Source organism: Chanodichthys erythropterus, chromosome 24, assembly GCF_024489055.1.
Source record: "Chanodichthys erythropterus isolate Z2021 chromosome 24, ASM2448905v1, whole genome shotgun sequence".
NCBI classification, from domain to species: Eukaryota; Metazoa; Chordata; class Actinopteri; order Cypriniformes; family Xenocyprididae; genus Chanodichthys; species Chanodichthys erythropterus.
The window spans coordinates 892,852-914,540 of record NC_090244.1 but is presented as its reverse complement, the minus strand read 5'-3'; the positions used below and the strand labels follow the sequence as shown (position 1 = coordinate 914,540).

Genomic DNA, 21,689 nt, shown 5'->3' with positions numbered 1-21,689 from the left:
TCGCAGATTCTACCCGACCTAAAAAGCCTCAGCATCCATCTAAAATCTCTATGAACGGGAGCATATTAAAACGCAATATCAACTCATCATAAATCAATAAATCAACTAATTATCTTACAGTGTGTAAGTCTCCTCACCTTCCAATGTCGCTCCTGTTGCGTGTCTTCAAACTGGCAACCCGCAGGTGCATTGATCCTGAGGAGGAGGGGGCGGGGCAAACAATATTTTGAATTTGAACTGCAGTACCCATTTCAACCTCTAGCTGTCATTCTTACATAGAGCCCCTTTAAAATAACTTTTCTTTTTGAATATCTTTTTTAAAATGATTTTTCCTATGTTGCCATCACAGGAAAACTTTCACAACTGAATTTTCAGTGTCACATGATCCTTCAGAAATCATTCTAATATGCTGATTTTTTAATAGTTTAATAGTTGTTCTGCTTAATGAAGTGTTGAAACACGGTGTAGACCTTTTACAGGATACTTTGATAAACAAAATCTCGCTCTTTTCTCTCTCTTCTCAGTGCAAAAATCATCAGAGCCAGCTGAGAAACGCATAAGAAAACAAGGTGAATAAACAAAAACATGCTGAATATCACTAATTTAAAAATAAATCCATTGCTTTAACAGCACTTGTATTTTAATGCATTGTATTTTCAGGGCTTTCATTTTTAGTGTCTGAAACTCTACATGGTTGAATATTTAAGCTGTAAATATTTTGATTCAAAACATTTCACACATCGTTTAAAAAATCAATAATCCATATTTGCCTTTCAGACTTCACTTCAAAATATTCAGTCTGTTTAAAAATACAACCTATAATATTCAACAGGCAATTTTTTGAGGATTCTGCAGGTGGTGGATCATTTATAGCCTTTTCTCACAGCAGCTGCAATAATTAAACTTATTATTTTGATGGCGTAGATTTCCAGTAGATTACCAGTAGATTACAGAAATTGAAATCTACTGGTAATGCAAATACACACTAAATAAACATAGTCACACAATGCCGATGTTGTTAACATTAACAATTTGAGAACAAAGTATAACAATAATAATAATTTGCACAGTTTGACGTGATTCAAGCTAAGTGATCGTTAGGTTTAATCAAAAATTATGGAAGATAAATTATTCAAACAAGAGGATGTGGTGCTGGTCCTTCAAGAGTCACTCTCAATCTGTCTGTCTATAAAGCCTATAAAAAAATCAGTCTTCATGACTTTATAACATACAATTGCGAGTTTATATCACACAATTCCGACTTTATATCTTGCAATTGCGATTATCGAATCACAATAATGTAAATTTGCAATTGCGAGATAAAGTCTGAATAGCAAGATAAAAAGTTGCAAAGTTGCAATTTCCTTTTTTACATTTTTTATTCTGTGACGGAAACAAGCTTCCATAGTCATAATGTATGATTAAGAGCTCATATTAAAAAAAATAAAAATAAGTCATGGCAATAAACTGTACGCCTTTTAAAGACTTAGAGAAGAACCCTAGGAACCCTGTTTATAATTTCACAATCATTTGAAAATTTGTCATAAAACTCAAAATATCCAAAATAGTTAGTCTGTTTAAAAATGCAACCTTAAATATTCAACAGGCAAATTTCTGTCCATTATTTTGCTTTACAAATTCAGTGATTCAGATTCGACAGAAAATTCAACATTGCACATCTGGAACTGCAGGAATAGCAGTAGAGCACCGATTCATGATCTCCATCCGCTGTAATTCTCCTCACAAACCTTTGAGTTTAGTTTTCTAGTGTTGTTTTGTTCACACCTTTTCCTGTTTACTTATATTTTCATAACAGATGATTTCTGGCTGCAGGAATTCATGAAAATTCACAAAATGAACATGAAGGAGAAAGTAGAACACATTTTTGAGTGCAAAAAGGAAAATGAAGCACATCTCAAGGATGTTTTCACTGAACTCTTCATTACGGAGGGGGATCTTAAAGAAGTCAAACAAGAACATGAGATTATACAGATTTATAAAGACATTAAACCCCGTAAATCACAGGACAGGCCAATTAAATGCAATAATGTGTTTAGACTGAACAAAAAGAAGAAAAAGATTGTTCTGACCAAAGGCATCGCTGGCATTGGAAAAACGGTCTCAGTGCACAAGTTCATTCTGGACTGGGCAGAAGGAGAAGCCAATCAGGATATAGACTGTGTTTTCCTGCTTCCATTCCGAAAGATTAACTGCATTAAAGACAGAGAGATCAGTCTGCATGAGTTTCTACAAAAATTTAATCCAGAACTGAAGAAACTGGAAACAACAAAGATATGTGAGATATATAAACGTAATCTTGCGTTTATCTTTGATGGACTGGATGAGAGTCGACTGCCTTTGGATTTTGACAGTGGAATGGTGACGAGTGTTGAGGAGCGATCATCTGTAGATGAACTGTTCACAAGTCTGGTCAATGGGACTCTGCTTCCATCAGCTCACGTCTGGGTGACATCACGACCTGCAGCAGCCAATCAGATCCCTCCTGAGTATGTAGGGTTGTTCACAGAGGTGCGAGGATTCACTGACCAGCAGAAGGAGGAGTATTTCAGAAAGAGAATCACAGAAGAGACTCAGGCCTCCAGAATGATCTCACACATTAAGAAATCTCGTAGTCTCTACATCATGTGTTACATTCCCGTGTTCTGTTGGATCACAGCCACTGTTCTTCAGGATATTCCCATTGGGAACAATGCAGAGAACATCAACATGACACTCACTGAAATGTACATCCACTTCCTGCTGATACAGATGAACATGAAGAGCCAGAAGCATGAGAGAAAAACAGAAAGAGATTGTACCAAGCTCTTAGATTCCAATAAAACACTGATTTTGAAGTTAGCTAAGCTAGCGTTTGAACAGCTGAAGAAAGAAAAGATTGTGTTCTATGAGGAAGATCTGAGAGCATGTGGTATTGATGTGAGTGAAGACTTTGAATCCACAGGAATGCTCACTGAGATCTTTCAGCAAGAAGCTGGACTTCATGAGATGAAGGTCTTCTGCTTCGTCCATCTGAGTGTTCAAGAGTTCCTCGCTGCAGTGTATGTGTTCCTCTGCTACCTGAACAAGAACATGGACGAGCTGCAGTTTTTCACTGAAGAAACAAAAAGATTGGACAGACCTGACCATATCGACAAGCTAGATAAAAATATTGCTTTACATGATTTACTAGAGAAGGCTGTTAGGAAAGCAATGCAAAGTCAGAAAGGACATTTAGACCTATTTTTACGGTTTCTGATGGGCATTTCACTGGAATCCAATCAGAAACTGCTCAGAGGCTTGTTCACACACACTGAAGACAGCAAAGACAGCATCACAGAAATAACCAAACACATTAAAGAACAATTACAAAACCAGGAGGACATCTCACCTGAAACTTCAGTCAACCTGTTCTACTGCTTACTGGAGCTCAATGATAATTCATTATATACAGAAATACAAACATACTTCAGGTCTCCAGAAAGATACCTCTCATCTTCCATGCTCTCATTGATGGCTTACGTACTGCTGATGTCAGAGGAGGTGCTGGATGAGCTCAAGCTGGGGAGGTACGGAATGGGAGGCTACAGGAATCTCCTGCCAGCTGTGAGATGCTGCAGAAAAGCAAAGTAAGGAACTTGCTGACAACTGTTTAATCAATGTTTTTAACTCTGAAAATTAATTTTATAATAAGATGCAGTGTGGAGTATCATGTTTTACTGATTTTGTAGAGTAAAATCTGTATTTACTAAAATGGATTTACTAAACACTTATTTTACATACATTTGAAAGTTATTTTCACTTGACTGTCACATGACATTAAATGTTTTTAGAAAGCTTGAATGTTCACAGAGAACAGGACATAATCTTTTACTGTTACAACAAACATTGTTCCTGCAAGATGAACTCACAATAAATGACATGGACAAATATCCTGTTTTACAGACTCTCCCTCTGTTATCTCGATCACACCGACTGTGAAACTGTGGCTTTGGCCCTGCAGATACCAAACTCACCCCTGATAGAGCTGGACATGAGTGAAAATGACCTGATAGGTACCGGAGGAGTGAAGCTGCTCTCTGATGGACTGAAGAGCCCAAACTGTCAGCTGAAGAAACTGAGGTTTGAGATTCATTCAGTCCTTGTACAACACTTACCTCAGTATTTCAGTCACTAAAAGATTAATGTGCCTTAATGCACAAAGACAGTGATGTATCAAATTCAGTATACACCATATTGATGATGCTTAATATATACAGGAAAGCAGTTGAACCCAGAAATTTGAATACAATGCTCTCAATTGCATGTTAATTGATTTCTTTATAATGGTTTCCTAAGGGGAAACAATTTACATGAAACTTTGCAAGTTCCGTTTATATTCTGGGTTCATCTATTTGCATGTACAAAGTATATTTGTTTAATAAGGTGTATACTAAATTTGGTCTTTCAATATCACTGTAAGCAAGATGACGATGATGATGAAGTCAGTAAAGCATGTATTGCAATAAGGATGTTTTTTCCCCAATATATCCATGCATGAGAGATGTCACATCTTGCTGTAAACTTCTAAGATAAGCAAATAAAAAATCTTTTTGTTATTAGATTGTATGACAGTATTATATCATATATCATACAAATTGTGCAAATCAAATATATAAATAAACCTGTGTGTGTGTGTGTGTGTGTGTGTGTGTGTGTGTGTGTGTGTGTACAGTGCATCCAGAAAGTATTCACAGTGCTTCACTTTTTCCACATTTTGTTATTTTACAGCCTTATTCCAAAATGAATCATTTTTATAATTTATAATTTTCTTCAATTTTTAATTTTTAATAAATTTGCAAAGATTTCAAACAAGCTTCTTTCACGTTGTCATTATGGGGTATTGTTTGTACAATTTTGAGGAAAATAATGAATTCAATCCATTTTGGAATAACAATATGTGGAAAAAAGTGAAGCGCTGTGAATACTTTCCAGATACACTGTATATACACTACCATTCAAAAGGTTGGAATCAGTAAGATATTTAATGTTTTTAAAAGTCGTTTTTTTTGTCTGCTCACTAAGGCTGCATTTATTAAATTAAAAAAACAGTAATATTGTGAATTATTACAATTTAAAATAACTAAATGTATTTGTAACGATCACCGTCTGTTCCTGTCACTCCCCGGACTACACTTCCCACAATTCTCCCTGTCAGTCACACATACAGCCATGCACACACTCCTCACTAATCACCACACCCAGCTGCAGCTTGTTACCTGGACTATAAAAGGACTCTCTCTCACACCATCCAATCGCGAAGTCTTGATTTCCTTGTGTGTCATTTCTGAGCATTTATTCCCTGTCTGTTCTGCCTGTTACCGTTTGGACTGTTACCCTGTTTATCCCTGTCTGCCGCCTGCCTCGACCTCTTGCTTGTATACCTACCTGTGAGTGATATCTGCCTGTCCTGATCATTGCCTGTTCCTTGACCACGATTCTGCCTGTCCCTTGCTGTTCCTGTTTGCTCCTGTTTGACCCTGCCTGTACGACCACTCTCACTTTAATAAACGCTGCAAATGGATCTCTGCCTCAGTCCCGCTTCGTTACAGTATTAATACATTTTAAAATGTAATTTATTCTTGTGTTGGCAAAGCTGAATTTTCAGCATCATTACTCCAGTCTTCAGTGTCACATGATCTTTCAGAAATCATTTTAATATGATGATTTGATGTTCAAGAAATATTTGTGTACAATATATTTTTCTCAGGATTCTTTGTAAATAGAAAGTTCAAAAGAACAGCGTTTATTTGAAATATAATCTTTTGAGACATTATAAATGTCTTTACTGTCACTTTTGATCGATTTAATGCATCCTTGCTGAATAAGAGTATTAAATTCTTTAATTTCTTTTCAAAAAATAAAAATTTTTACTGACCCCAAACTTATGAATGGGGTCAGTAATGTTACAAAAGCTTTTATTTTAGATAAATGCTGCTCTTTTGAACTTTCTATTAATCAAGGAATCCTGAAAAAAGTACAACTGTTTTCAACATTGATAATCAAAAGAAATGTTTCCTGAGCAGCAAATTGGCATATTAGAATGATTTCTGAAGGATCATGTGACACTAAAGACGTAGTAGAGTAATTATGCTAAAAATTCATTGGTCCGACCAGTGCACTAAAAAGAACCGGTTCAAAAGAATGATTCGTTCACGAACCCGACATCACTACTGCACAGAAGAAGAGTCCGAGCCTGCTGTGATGCAAGTGCCAGAGAACCTGATTGGGCCAGCCATCAGCCTGTAGACGGAGCATCAAGACTCTTTTGACCAGGTGAAAGTGCCACCAGGTGAAAAATCCACCGCAGACCAGCTGTTTACCAACGCCGTCTGAATGCATGGATCTCCTGGCTCTGCCTCCAGCCACTGTTCCTGCCGCTCTACCTCAGCCAATCGTCCAGGTTCCTCCACCTTCGCTCGGCTCCACCAGGGACCATCAAACTTCCTGCTCCACCGGGCTCCCTCGATCCTCGGCTTCACCTTGGTCAGATGTCACCGCATCTATGCCATCTAAGCTCTGTCTTTCAGCCTCAGAAGCTGGGTTATTCTGATCAGCCATAAACAGAATATTTTAGTTATAGTATTATAGTAGTATTATAGTTGAAATGATTAATTCCTGAAATTGAAGAACTTTGCAGCGCTCACACTGTTTTTCTTTTTATTATAGTAAAACTGCTTTGATCAGTAAATTGCTAGATAAAATTGACCTGACTTGACTATTAAAACCAAATTCAGTGTGCTGGAGAAAACATATTGCTGCTTTCTACACCTGATAACAACAGCATTACAAACAACCAATGCCTGTAGGGAATCAAAATTGTCAGGATTTTATTTGATTTGATTTTCAATGTTTTTTATTTTTTCAAAATTAAAGAAAAAAAAACCTCTAATAATACAACCCGATTTCTGGAAATGTTGGGACGTTTTTTAAATTTGAATTAAATGAAAACTGAAAAACTTTCAAATCACATGAGCCAATATTTTATTTACAATAGAACATAGATAAATTAACAAATGTTTAAATAGAGAAATTATACATTTTTATCCCCTAGATGAGCTCATTTCAAATTTGATGCCTGCTACGGGACTCAAAAAAGTTGGCATGTGGGCAACAAATGGCTGAAAAAAGCAAGAAATGTTGGTAACACTTTATAATAACTGTGCGCTATGAAGCATTAGTTAAGCTTTAGTAAATAGTTAATTAATCACTTATAAAGCATTAATAGACAATAGTAAGCCATTTATAAATACAGCTATAAATGCTTTATTTTTTCTTTATAAGCATATCTATAATGTGTATAATAATAGTATTTTCATACTTTATTAGTAATCAATTTATCATTTCTAAATTTAATGTTACATTATTTACAAACCAGTTATTTAGGAGTTGTCAGTGGTTCATAAGATCATTTAGGAAGTGTAAGTAAATGATTAATAAACTATTTAAACATTCATTTATACATTTTATTATTTAGACATATAGTAATAGTTACTTAGTGTGTTAATAAATGCAGGAATACTTCCAGAAACCTCTGTCGGTAAACACAATCCGCTGTGCCATCTGCAGATACCAACTAAAGCTCTATCATGCAAAAAAGAAGCCATATGTGAACATGGTCCAGAAGCGCCGTTGTGTCCTGTAGGCCAAGACTCATTTAAAATGGACTGTTTCAAAGTGGTCAGACAATTCCAAATTTGACATTCTTTGTGGAAATCACAGACGCCGTGTCCTTCAGGCTAAAGAGGAGGGAGACCTTCCAGTATGTTATCAGCATTCAGTTCAAAACCAGCATCTCTGATGGTGTGGGGGTGCATAAGTGCATACGATATGGGCAGCTTGCATGTTTTGCAAGGCACTATGAATGCTGAAAGGTATTTAAAGGTTTTAGAGCAGCATAAGCTCCCCTCCAGATGACATCTATTTCAGGGAAGGCCTTGTGTATTTCAGCAGGACAATGCAAAACCACATACAACAGCTATTACAACAGCATGGCTTCATCGTAGAAGAGTCAGAGTGCTGAATCTGCCTGCCTGCAGTCCAGATCTTTCACCTATAGAGAAAAATATGTCAAAGATGACCACAAACTCTTCAGCAGCTGGAAACCTAAATCAGGCAAGAATGGGATCAAATTTCAACACCAAAACTCCAGAAACTCAAAACCTCGATGCCCAGATGTCTTCACACTATTTTGAAAAGGAGATGCTACACCATGGTAAACATGTCCCTCCGTCCCACCTATTTTTAAACCTGTAGCAGGCATCAAATTTGAAATGAGCTCATTTTGTGCATAAAATTGTAAAATTTCTCAGTTTAAACATTTCTTATGGCTCATGTGATTTGAAAGTATTTTCATTTTATTCAAATTTAAAAAATCTCCCAACATTTCTTGAATTCGGGTTGTACTAATAATACTCAAATAAATATTTGACAGTAAAGCGTTAATTTTGAGTACAGTACTATTAACAACAAAATAAAAGTAAAAAGTTAACTCTTAATTTATATTGGGTCATGTTTAATTCTGACAGATTGAGAGATATTGATCTTTCATCAGGGTCTTATCTGCATTTCCTTATTTATTTCTTTTTTAATTCAAGTTTATAAAAAATGAAGATATTTAAGATTTGGCTGAATTATTTTTTCAAAAAAATTTAATTATTAATTTCTACAGTATTTTTAGTGTTAGATAGTGCCTTTATGTTTCTCTGATCATATGAGTGTTGAATTCAGATGGGTCAAACACTTCTTGTGTTTATCACTGGTTAGAGTGGTTGGCTCGAGCAAGTTCATCATCGCTGCACTGGAGGTCTGCTCTCGTGCTGGAGATGTGTGGTTTAATCACTGTTTGTCACACATCTGGAGTATGGTCAGTGCTGTGAATCCATGTTGTGGCATCATTTCTACAAACTCTCGTCTGATAGAGCTGGACATGAGTCGCAATGACCTGCAGGACTCAGAACCATATTCTCCTTTCAGCAGAACTTATAGTTTATGAAATGAGAGATTGAACTCTTATCAGTTTATATTAAATGGATGTGTAATTATTAACAGATTTATCAAGTGTTTGTTGTGAGTTCTGATGTCACAGATATCTTCATTGTTTCTGTGTGTGTTTGTAGATTATGTCGCTGTGAGGTGACAGATGAAGGCTGTGGTTATCTGGCTTCAGCTCTGCGTTCAAACCCCTCACACCTGAGAGAGCTGGATCTGAGCAGAAATAACCTGGGAGAATCAGGAGTCAAGATCATCTCTGATCTACTGAAAGATCCAAACTGTGCACTGAACACACTCGAGTATGTTGAGCAGTAAGATTCATCTCATCCTGTGAATGTCTGTATTTGTATTTCAGTCTCTTCATCTCCAAGTGTACAGTGGAGTGAAATGTGGAAAGGGTCTGTAGTAGAGCTGCGTGGAGGAAAATATTACTGATTTACTTTGTTACAATATCAATCTCAATGGGCAGACCTTCTTAAAAAGATAGTTCACCCAAACATTTACAATCTGTCATTAATTACTCACCCTCACGTCGTCCAAACCTGTATGCCTTTCTTTATTCTGTGGAGCACAAAAGAAGACTTTTCAGTGTTTTTTCCCTTTACATTGGAAGTCAGTGGTCACCAAAACTTGTGTTCAGCAGAAGAAATCCATGCCGGTTTGGAATAGGGATGGGCACAAGTACTCGAATACTCGGAGGTGACAGCGACAATCGATCATGAAAATGATGATCACCCTGAATTTAAATTTGTTTTAGTTTGTTTCTGATTGGTTATTCTGACATTTTGGGCAGTACCTGAGGTCTGATTTGTTAATGTTAGACAGCACGTCGTCCAGACCAGTAAAGTAAAGTGAAAATGGATTTGAAATGCCACAGTGATGCCTGGAATTACTTTGATCATGAGATACAGTTAAGTGCAAGATGTTTAGCACCAGTCTGTCATATGTCTATACATAACATTTTAATGAGAACATGAATGTAATAGAATGTTGTACATTTTCTGTGCTTTAGTTGCCTGTTTTTCAGCAAACTGTTAAGGGAAAAGTGCAATTACAACCAGTTACACATCAGACTATCATGGTCAAGTTCATGTGTGCATTTGCGTCCTTTTGTGCTGATATAAGTTGTAAGATTAGTTTTATGTTTTCTACATGTATATCTGATTAATCTAATACAGGATGTGTTTGGTTGAGTTTATTAACCCCCTATCAGAGTGCTGCAGTTTACCAACCGGTGTTCATTCACTCTTCAGTTTTAGCTCAAATGCCCGACACCGTTGACAGTGACTTATGGAGATAAAATCGTTCTAATATTCTAGATAAATATATTATGATCCACAAGTAAATTTAAAGAGATTTACAAAAAATAATCATATGCACAAATAAATAGAATGAGATCCACAAATATATGTCAGGAATTTCACAAAAATGAATTAAATTCACAAATAAATATAATGAAATTTGCTAATACAAACATTCACAAATAGGTTTTTATGTCACAAGCATGCCAGTCGGCTCGAGCAAGTTCATCATCGCTGCACTGGAGGTCTGTCTCTCTCTGCTCTTGTGCTGCAGCTGTGTGGTTTAATCACTGTTTGCCACACATCTGGAGTATGGTCAGTGCTGTGAATCTATGTTGTGGCATCATTTCTACAGACTCCTGTTTGATAGAGCTGGACATGAGTCGCAATGACCTGCAGGACTCAGAACCATATTCTCCTTTCAGCAGAACTTATAGTTTGTGAAATGAGAGAGATTTAACTCTTATCAGTTGATATTAAATGGATGTGTAGTTATTCAACAGATTCAAGTGTTTGTTGTGAGTTCTGATGTCACAGATATCTTCATTGTTTCTGTGTGTTTGTAGATTATCTGGCTGTGGGGTGTCAGATGAAGGCTGTGGTTATCTGGCTTCAGCTCTGCGTTCAAACCCCTCACACCTGAGAGAGCTGGATCTGAGCAGCAATAACCTGGGAGAATCAGGAGTCAAGATCATCTCTGATCTACTGAAGGATCCAAACTGTGCACTGAACAAACTCAGGTATGTTGAACAGTAAGATTCATCTCATCCTGTGAATGTCTGTATTTGTATTTCAGTCTCACCATCTACAAGTGTACAGTGGAGTGAAATGTGGAAAGGGTCTGTAGTAGAGCTGCGTGGAGGAAAAGATTACTGATTTACTTTGTTACAATATCAATCTCAATGAGTAGACCTTCTTAAAAAGATAGTTCACCCAAACATTTAAAATCTGTCATTATTTACTCACCCTCACGTCATCCAAACCTGTATGCCTTTCTTTATTCTGTGGAGCTCAAAAGAAGACATTTTCATTTTTCAGTAAGAAAGTCTCAGTGTTTCTCCCTTACAGTGGAAGTCAGTCATATGCGGAGTTTCACATTTGCGTTTGGGGGGGTATTTGATGTTTTAAAGGAATTAAATAATTATTAAGTATTAAAAGGATTAAGGCAATAAATAAAAGTAAACATTACTGCAGTTGTGAAGTAGGCAATTTATCACTATTTGCAAATAATATTTTGTTTTAAAATATGCACACGTTCACTCTATAGATATCTGATATGTCGCAAACGCAAAACATTTCTTGTCTTGTCACATTCAGTTATGAGGTACATGAATCAAATGTAAATTCTACCATATTTTACATTCAAAACAGTGACATTTAAAAAAAAAAGTTGAGTTGCTTGCATCCCTGGATATTACTCTGTGTCGTTCAGCATTCCTCTTGTCAAACAGTCTATTGATGTTTAGCTGGTAATTTCCATGCACTCTTTCAGAAATAAAACTAAAGCGTTGCACTCTGTAGGACCTCAGGCAACAAACACACAATGGACGACAGTTGTTCATTTGTTTCCCAACTCAATCAGCATTAAGAGAAGTGGTAACATGACTCAAGAACAGAGAACATCTGTTCTGAGCCTTTCCTGATTACATTAAATTTCATCGATCCTCTCACAAGACCTTTTGTATCAACGAAATGGAACAGGAAACATTAATCTATAGACCTAACGCACAAGGGGTCCAACACAAATACCTACTTTGTACTGAGTGATTGCATCTGTCCCGGTCACTTGTGACTTCAACTTTTCAACAATTTTCTCTTTCTTACAGACTATGAACTGAACATTCTAAAGGATCCCCAAAATGAAGGGTTAACTATATTCAGAATCATACACGCTATGATGTGATTACTAACATGTTTATTCAATGCATTATATGTTTGTTTTCCTCAAATGCATCATTGTAATCATTGTTTTATTAGGTCAGGTTAGTAATATGTGTGCAAGAGATGTGTCATGTTTGACTTTGAATTATAGGATTTATTATTCTCTTTCATTCTGGATGCATGAAACATTGAAATTCTGTATCAGGGAGATTAAATTTTGTAAAGTTACTAATCAAAACAGGAAAATGTTCCACGAACGTCACATGATGCAATCAATGAACAAATAAACAGTACGGGGCGTGTCTAAGCTCCACAGTAGCGTCTCATTGGAGAATCGCATCGGAGGACGTAGCCAAAGTTCTATTACATGGATGTGTAATTATTCAACAGATTTAACAAGTGTTTGTTTCTGTGTGTGTTTGTAGATTATGTTTCTGTAAGGTGACAGATGAAGACTGTGGTTATCTGGCTTCAGCTCTGCTTTCAAACCCCTCACACCTGAGAGAGCTGGATCTGAGCTACAATAACCTGAGAGGATCAGGACTCGAGATTATCTCTGATGGACTGAAGGATCCAAACTGCACACTGAACACACTCAAGTATGTTGAGCAGTAAGATTCATCTCATCCTGTGAATGTCTGTATTTGTATTTCAGTCTCTCCATCTACAAGTGTACAGTGGAGTGAAATGTGGAAAGGGTCTGTAGTAGAGCTGCGTGGAGGAAAAGATTGACTTTTTTACTGATTTACTTTGTTACAATATCAATCTCAATGAGTAGACCTTCTTAACTATGCCGAGGTAAATTCAATTTTTGAATCTAAGGCACCTTTAACAATGTTTACTTTTATTTATTCCCTTAATCCTTTTAATACTTAATAATTATTTAATTACTTTATCAAATACTGCCCCCAAACGCAAATGTGAAATTCCGCCTATGACTGACTTCCACTGTAAGGGAGAAACACTGAGACTTTTCTTACTGAAAAGAAAATGTCTTCCTTTGTGCTCAGCAGAATAAAGAAAGGCATACAGGTTTGGATGACGTAAGGGTGAGTAAATAATGACAGATTTTAAATGTGTGAATTATCTTTTTAAGTATGCTTTCCACTGCGTTATGAAGCTCCACCCAGAAAGGTTTTATCACTGGGCACTCCCAAAATATATGCCAATGATTGGCTTTCCGAAACTCACACTGTCTCCAACATTTGGCGTCCCCTCCCTCAATGTGCTTTCTGTTTTGGTGTAATAAAAAATCTGAAAAGGCACTTCCGCCCAAACTCCCGCCATATATGAGAGTTAGTACATTTCCATGGAAATGTACATACATCAAGCCACTGCTCATTTGATATCAAAAAATTACCTTCTTTTCCCCATTTTTCTTTAATGTATTCTGTAGAATGATTTTTTATTTTTTATTTTTTTTTATACCTGAGACCTTTATAAAATTTAGAAATGACACCCTTATTTAAAACATCTTGGTAAGCACCTATAAATATCTTCAATATTGGGTCATCAAAGTCTGTCTTATTTTTAATGATGTTTTCAAAATGATTGCGTAGCTGGTGATATCTATAAAAATCAGATTTCTCAAGACAATATTCTTTCTTCAAACTTTCAAAATCTTTCAAATCTCCCTTTTCCAGAAGAGAATAGAATGTTGTTATTCCTTTTGAGACCCAAGATTTGAATCTATAAGCCAATCTATTTGGCTTAAATTCACGGTCATAAGCACACCAATGCATTATTTGTAATTTAAAATTCAGTTTATATTTTTCATTTATTGTATTCCAGATTTTTAGTTGGGCTTTAATCCATGAGTTTTGCACCTTAGCTATAAATCTTCCCAAGTTTTATGTGCCAATACTGCTTGAGTTGGGGGATCATTCATTATTGAAAGTTCAATATCTTTCCACCTAGCTTGATATGTTGGATTACATATGTCAATTAAATATTTAGTCAGGGCCAAAAAAAAAAAATCATAAATCATAAAAAATTAAATAATCCCTAAAATGGGGTAATGCCATACCTCCTTCCTCCGTTGGAAGCTGTAATGTTTTGAATTTAATCCTGGGTTTTTTCCCCTGCCAGATAAATCTAGAAATGATCTTATCTAATTTGGACCAATGTTTTAAGGGAATTTCTACAGGAAGTGCTTGAAATAGACAGAGATACCGTGGAAGGATGTTCATCTTTATTGAGTCAATTCTATGTCATTAACCCTATTCGGACGGGATTAGTTTTACATGGGGACGTGGGGGTAAAGTAATTATTACCAGGGCTTCTCGGTGATTTTAGTCCCGTCCGAATGAGCCATCTCAGTAATCATTACGGACAATGTCAGTAAAGATTACGGCGACTTTTACCTTCTGTGAAAAGGTCCGGAAAAATTACCTCAGGTAATACTAATCCCGTCCGAATAGACCCGCTGTAAATATGTACGGTAAAATTCCATCATTTCCTGTTTAAAAGTAGTTTTCTGTGCATTTTTCAAGCATGGAAGCACTTGAAGAAACATTCATTTGTGTTGTAGGTGGTGGGACAAGTCTGTTGCAAACCTCAAGTATTTTCTACATACCATTCAGAGCAAAAAGAAGATCGAAGCACTTGTCAGAGGCACAAAACTAATTTGATCTTTAGCTAAGTACCATCATAATCCAATCAGAATTTAATTAATAAGTCATTTGACTGGACCTAACTGTTATATATAGTTCATATATTTAGATTATATGCCTATGTATTTGCGACAGGTTTGCACACATGGTATCAGAAAGCAACATATACCCACATGACGTCAGTGAGGTGACGGCGGTGAATAAATGGAGTTCCCATTCAGTCACGTTCGACGTTACGTCGATACTGACGTAATGGGGTCTCGCTAGGGAGCCCAATCACCTCCAAGGATACAAAACAAGCCAATGGGAATTGGCCTGTGAGATTTACATGCCGGGCCCCTCCCCCGGCATCCGGGTATAAATAGGGCCGGCATACTCACCTTCATTCATACTTTTGCTTCGGAGCCGATCACATCGGATCTGCGCACTTCATCTCCAAGAGTGAATTTCTGAGAGAGAAAAAAAAAAAAAAACAGCAATTATAATTGCTATAAGGACACGGTCCTGAAAAAAGCAATTTTAATTGCTACTTCACTGTTTTTTGTTCTGGTGGCCTGCTCGAGTCTCTCCAGCTGGTGGGAAGGCACATTCAGCGGTGGGGGTGACAACGCGCTGCCCACAGGACGGTGCTACGCCCATCCCTGGGTGCTTCGGCTGGTGAGGTATACTGAAAGAGCAAGCACGGGCGATCAGCGTCTTTTTCAAGATGTCTTTTCGTCCGTGTGTTTCTGGATGCGGTCATTTCCTGACCTCTTCTGACGGCCACGATCACTGCCTCACGTGTCTGGGTAGACCGCACGCTGAGTCGGCGCTCGTGGATGGTACATGCCCTCACTGCGAGGGCATGTCCATGTTGGTGTTGAGATCGCGTCTCTCCTTCTTTAACACGGAAGTGAGAGGCCCCTCTGTCACTACCCCGGCGCCGGTGGCTGTAGCGGCCACCGGCCAGGTTAGTGCTCTGGGAGATCTGAGGATCACAGTGGGAGCCACTTCGTCGGGTCCGTCCCCACGAACCTCCCACTCCTCAACAACACCATGTGCCGTTGAGATGCCGTCTGCTGCCGCGGGGCCCTCTTCGGGGGTTCCCCACGTCACTTTCGGCGCTCCGGAAGAGGATCGGATGTCAATCGCTGCATCGGGGAGTGGGTTGAACGGCTCAGAGTCTGACGATGACTCCGAGCTTCCGCCCTCAGGGGTGGTTGCTCAGTCAGAGGCGGACTCCGACTTAATAGCCATGCTTGCCCGGGCCGCCGCGGGCATCGGGCTCGAGTGGAACCCTCCACCCTGTCCCGAGCGCTCGCGGCTGGATGACTGGTTTCTGGGGTCGGGGCGCAGCGTTCAGCCGCGTCCCGCCCCAGTGCCGTTCTTCCCGGAGGTGCATGAGGAGCTCCAGAAGACCTGGTTGGCACCTCACACTGCCAGACTACGGTCCTCTGCCTCCTCCACTCTCACTACCCTCGATGGGGGAGCCGCTAAGGGATACGTGGACATTCCTCAGGTGGAACGTGCGATTGCGGTGCACCTGTGCCCGCAGTCCGCGGCCACCTGGCGGAATCGTCCGCGTCTCCCGTCCAAAGCGGGTAAGACCACGGCCGCTCTCGCTGCCAAAGCTTACTCCGCTGCTGGACAGGCGGCTTCTGCCCTGCACGCCATGGCGATTCTGCAGGTCCATCAGGCTAAAGCCCTGAAGGACCTGCACGAGGGTAGTGCTGATCCAGGGGTGCTTCAAGAGCTGCGCGCCGCGACCGACCTTGCCCTCCGGGCGACGAAGGTCACGGCACGCGCCCTGGGTCAAACGATGTCCACCCTGGTGGTCCAGGAACGGCATCTTTGGTTGGACCTGGCTGAGATGAGGGAGGTCGACAAAGCTCGCTTTCTTGACGCCCCCATCTCCCAGGCCGGCCTCTTCGGCGACACCGTCGAGGACTTTGCCCAGCAGTTCTCGGCGGTGCAGAAGCAGACGGAGGCCATCAAGCACATCCTGCCCAGGCGTGATGTTGCCACCAATCCGCCTCGGGCTGTGCCTCCGTCTGCTCCTCGCCGAGGGCGTCCCCCTGCGGCTCAGGCTCCCTCCCATCCTCCTCGAGCCACCCGCAGGAAGGCTACGCCCCCCGCCCAGGCCGCCAAACCGCCTTCTAAAAAGAAGAAGAAGGCGAAGAAGCGGCCCTGAGACGGGAGACCCGGAGGTTTTGGATGCTGCTCGGGAGACGGTGACCGCACCGGATGGTTCCACTCGTACGGAGCTTGGGGGCGTGGCTACGCCTTCCCAACCCGTCCCGTTGGCTCATTCGGACAATCAGACTCGGCTATGCGATTCAGTTCACCAGGCGTCCCCCCAGGTTCAGCGGCGTTCTGTTCACCTTGGTGACAGGTCCCAACGCCTCTGTCCTGCGGGCGGAGATTGCGGTTCTTTTGGCGAAGGACGCAATAGAGCCTGTCCCTCAAGCCGAGATGAAGTCTGGGTTTTACAGCCCTTACTTCATAGTACCCAAGAAAGGCGGGGGGTTACGGCCGATCCTGGATCTGCGTGTCTTGAACCGGGCCCTTCACAAGCTCCCGTTCAAGATACTCACCGTGAAACGCATTCTCACGTGCGTTCACGCCCGGGATTGGTTTGCGGCTATAGACCTGAAGGACGCGTACTTTCATGTCTCGATCCTCCCTCGACACAGACCGTTCCTACGGTTTGCGTTCGAGGGGCGGGCATATCAGTACAAGGCCCTACCCTTCGGGCTGTCCCTGTCTCCTCGCGTCTTTACCAAAGTCGTAGAGGGGGCCCTTGCCCCGCTCAGGGAAGTGGGCGTTCGCGTTCTCAACTACCTCGACGACTGGCTCATTCTGGCCCAGTCCCGAGAGCAGTTGTGCGAACACAGGGACCTGGTGCTCAGTCACCTCAGCCAGTTGGGGCTTCGGGTCAACTGGGAAAAGAGCAAGCTCTGCCCCGTGCAGAGCATCTCTTTTCTCGGTGTGGAGCTGGACTCGGTCAACATGACAGCACGTCTCACCAACGAGCGTGCACAGTCGGTGCTGAACTGCCTGAACTCGTTCTTGCGGGAAACAGCGGTCCCACTGAAACAATTTCAGAGGCTCCTGGGGCATATGGCATCCGCAGCCGCGGTCACGCCGCTCGGATTGCTCCATATGAGACCGCTCCAGCACTGGCTTCACGACCGAGTCCCGAGGTGGGCATGGCACCGTGGCTCACTCCGTGTGGTCATCACACCGGAGTGTCGCCGCACATTCAGCCCGTGGTTGGACCTTGCTTTTCTATGGGCCGGGGTGCCCCTAGTACAAGTGTCCAGGCATGTTGTTGTCACAACAGATGCCTCCACCACCGGCTGGGGTGCCATATGCAGTGGCCAGTCGGCGTCGGGCTCCTGGACAGGACCCCATCGCCATTGGCATATCAACTGCCTCGAGTTGCTGGCAGTACTCCTTGCGCTGCGCCGGTTTCGACCGCTGTTGCAGGGCAAGCATGTACTGGTCCGGACGGACAACACATCGACTGTAGCGTACATCAACCATCAGGGTGGTCTACGCTCCCGTCGCATGTCGCAACTCGCCCGCCATCTCCTCCTGTGGAGTCAGCGCCGACTCAGGTCACTGCGCGCCTCCTACATCCCGGGCGAGCTCAATCGTGCGGCCGACGCGCTCTCACGACAGCTCACGCTCCCGGGGGAATGAAGACTCCACCCCCAGGCGGTCCAGCTGTTATGGAGCCGGTTCGGGGAAGCACAGGTGGACCTGTTCGCTTCTCGGGAATCCGCCCATTGCCAGTTGTTTTATTTGCTGACCGAGGGAACCCTCGGCACGGATGCACTGGCACACAGCTGGCCCCGGGGCCTACGCAAATATGCGTTTCCCCCAGTGAGCCTCCTTGCACAGACACTGTGCAAGGTCAGGGAGGACGAGGAGCAGGTCTTGCTAGTTGCGCCGTACTGGCCCAACCGGACCTGGTTCCCGGAACTCATGCTCCTCGCGACAGCCCATCCCTGGCGCATCCCCCTGAGGAAGGACCTCCTCTCTCAGGGGCAGGGCACCATATGGCACCCGCGGCCCGATCTGTGGAACCTCCACGTGTGGTTCCTGGACGGGACGCGGCAGACTTAAGTGGCCTACCGCCCGCGGTAGTCGACACCATCACTTCGGCTAGAGCCCCCTCTACGAGGCGCGCCTATGCCATGAAGTGGAGTCTGTTCGTTGAGTGGTGTTCCTCCCGCCGGGAGGACCCCCGGAAATGCCCGGTCGGTGTTGTGCTTTCCTTCCTTCAAGAGGGTTTGGAACGGAGGCTGTCCCCTTCCACCCTGAAGGTCTATGTGGCCGCCATCGCAGCGCATCACGATGTGCTTGATGGCAAGTCACTAGGAAAGCACGACCTGATCATCAGGTTCCTCAGAGGCGCCAGGAGGTTAAATCCCCCTAGGCCTCGCCTCATTCCCTCCTGGGACCTCTCCATCGCCCTCTCGGGCCTTCGGAGAGCTCCCTTCGAGCCCCTCGAGTCAGCTGAGCTGAAACATCTGTCTCTTAAGACAGTGCTCCTGACCGCGCTCGCCTCCTTCAAGAGGGTTGGGGACCTGCAAGCATTTTCGGTCAGCGATTCGTGCCTGGAATTCGGGCCGGCCTACTCTCACGTGATTTTGAGACCCCGGCCTGGATATGTGCCCAAGGTTCCCACCACTCCCTTCAGGGAACAGGTGGTGAACCTGCAAGCACTGCCCCCGGAGGAGGCAGACCCCGCCCTTGCGTTGCTGTGTCCCGTTCGTGCCCTGCGCGTTTACGTGGACCGCACGCAGAGCTTCAGAAGCTCTGAGCAGCTCTTTGTCTGTTTTGGAGGTCAGCAGAAGGGAAAGGCTGTCTCCAAACAGAGGTTGGCCCACTGGATAGTGGATGCCGTCGCCTTGGCGTACCACTCCCAAGGCGAGCCGTGCCCCCTCGGGTTGCGAGCTCACTCCACTCGGGGTGTTGCTTCTTCCTGGGCGTTGGCGCACGGTGCCTCTGTTGCAGACATCTGCAGAGCTGCAGGCTGGGCGACACCGAATACATTCGCGAGGTATTATAACCTCCGAGTGGAACCGGTGTCCACCCGTGTGCTTTCTACTCGTAGATAGCCATGGGTGTTCGCTTGCTGTGCCATTTCCCTCGGGAGAGGGAATGCGAGCACTTTTTCCGCTCCTCAGTTCAGTTCCCCGTAACGGCGAACCCTGTGGAGTTCCTACTGCATCCTGCGGCGGCCAGACGTGGCGGAGGCGTCCGGCGCTAGGTCCAGTACTCGTGTGTATGCCCGGTTGGTCTGCCCTTGTACTGGGCTAGATGCCCATATGCTGTGATTCCCCTTGGGTAATCCCATATGTGTTGGTCCACGGTAAGGTTTCCCTGACGGTAAACCCGTGTCTTTCCCTGGGCGGCTTCACTTTGCCCCGTCTCTGATTGCTAGTCGTTCCTCCCGGAAGGTAGGACCTACATCAGAGATCTTCCATATGCGTTACTGTTCTCTGACCAGTCCATATGTGTCTTCCACACGTTACCTCCCTTCGGGCAGGGTGTGGTCTCCGTAGCCTTCCCCTCCTCGGGGAATGCTTTCCTGGCGTTTTTGTCATTGCTGAAAAACGAGGGATTGAGTTCCGAAGCACTCTTCCCCGTGGGGTAGGAACAGCAGCTTCGACTTCTCCACGGTAACGCCCTGTCCTCTCCATCCCACCGGTATGGAAGACATTCCTGGGCTTGCTCTGGGCGCTGGAGGGTTGCGAGTATGGGCCGCATTTGCATTGGCACGCCTTAGCCTGCCAGCACCTGCCTCCCTAACACTCGTAACGTGGTTTAGTTGCTATGGCGTTTTCCACGGGACCCCATTACGTCAGTATCGACGTAACGCCGAACGTGACTGACTGAATGGGAACGTCTAGGTTACTAATGTAACCCCCGTTCCCAGAAGGAGGGAACGGAGACGTTACGTTCCCCTGCCATAGCTTTGACCCACCGCTGAGCGGCCAGATTCCTGTCTCGGCTCCTCAGCAAAAATATTAATGAAGGTGAGTATGCCGGCCCTATTTATACCCGGATGCCGGAGGAGGGGCCCGGCATGTAAATCTCACAGGCCAATTCCCATTGGCTTGTTTTGTATCCTTGGAGGTGATTGGGCTCCCTAGCGAGACCCCATTACATCAGTATCGACGTAACGTCTCCGTTCCCTCCCTCTGGGAACGGGGGTTACACTAGTAACCTAGACGTTACCCCTCCCACTTCTGCTAGTTTTACTGAGATGTCTTGTCCCGTGCGAATTGGCCAATTAATATTACAGATGTCCTGAGGTAAAATTGCATTACTCCACATCCCCATGTAAAACTAATCCCGTCCGAATAGGGCTTTAGGCTATGGAAAGAGATGGCATTCCATCTATGTATATCATCTTTATATATCATCATTTTTATTAAAAGTGGGTCAAAATTTACCTCTGCTATTTCACTAAATATATTCCCAAATATTTCAATGAAATCTGATCCCAGTTGAGATTGAATTTATCTCTAATATGTTTTGGAGGTGTATAATTCAAAGTCAAAGTTTGCGTTTTTTGTATATTTAATTTGTATCCTGCATATCTGCCAAATTTTTTCTAAATAATTCATTAATTCAGGAAATGTGTTAGTGGGTTTACTTAAAGGGGACCTATTATGCCCCATTTTACAAGATTTAAAATAAGTCTCTGATGTCCCCAGAGTGTGTATGTGAAGTTTTAGCTCAAAATACCTCACAGATAATTTTTTATAGCATGTTAAAGTTGCCACTTTTAGTGGTTGAGCAAAAACAAGCCGTTTCAGCGTGGGCCCTTTAAAGACAAATAAGCTGCTGCGATCAGCCTTAGAGGGCA

The 21,689-nt window shown here is 42.7% G+C and overlaps 1 protein-coding gene across 9 annotated transcripts in view; it reads left to right on the top strand.

Annotated features, from left to right (window-relative positions):
* LOC137015447 (NACHT, LRR and PYD domains-containing protein 12-like) overlaps window positions 1–21,689 on the top strand; it is a 53,377-nt gene that overhangs the window by 15,857 nt on the left and 15,831 nt on the right. For 6 of the 9 annotated variants that reach the window (XR_010893971.1, XM_067380423.1, XM_067380424.1 and 3 more), the window contains 7 exons: window positions 525–569; window positions 1,817–3,626; window positions 3,943–4,119; window positions 9,156–9,329; window positions 10,898–11,071; window positions 12,638–12,811; window positions 13,226–13,255. Coding sequence is in view for 8 of the 9 variants with exons in the window: in XM_067380423.1 (XP_067236524.1) it covers window positions 525–569; window positions 1,817–3,626; window positions 3,943–4,119; window positions 9,156–9,329; window positions 10,898–11,071; window positions 12,638–12,811; window positions 13,226–13,255 (2,584 nt within the window). In the remaining variant the exon portion in view is untranslated. Of the gene's footprint in view, window positions 1–524; window positions 570–1,816; window positions 3,627–3,942; window positions 4,120–9,155; window positions 9,330–10,897; window positions 11,072–12,637; window positions 12,812–13,225; window positions 13,262–21,689 lie in introns of all 9 variants that reach the window. The other 3 variants (XM_067380428.1, XM_067380430.1, XM_067380427.1) reach the window with 3 other exon arrangements.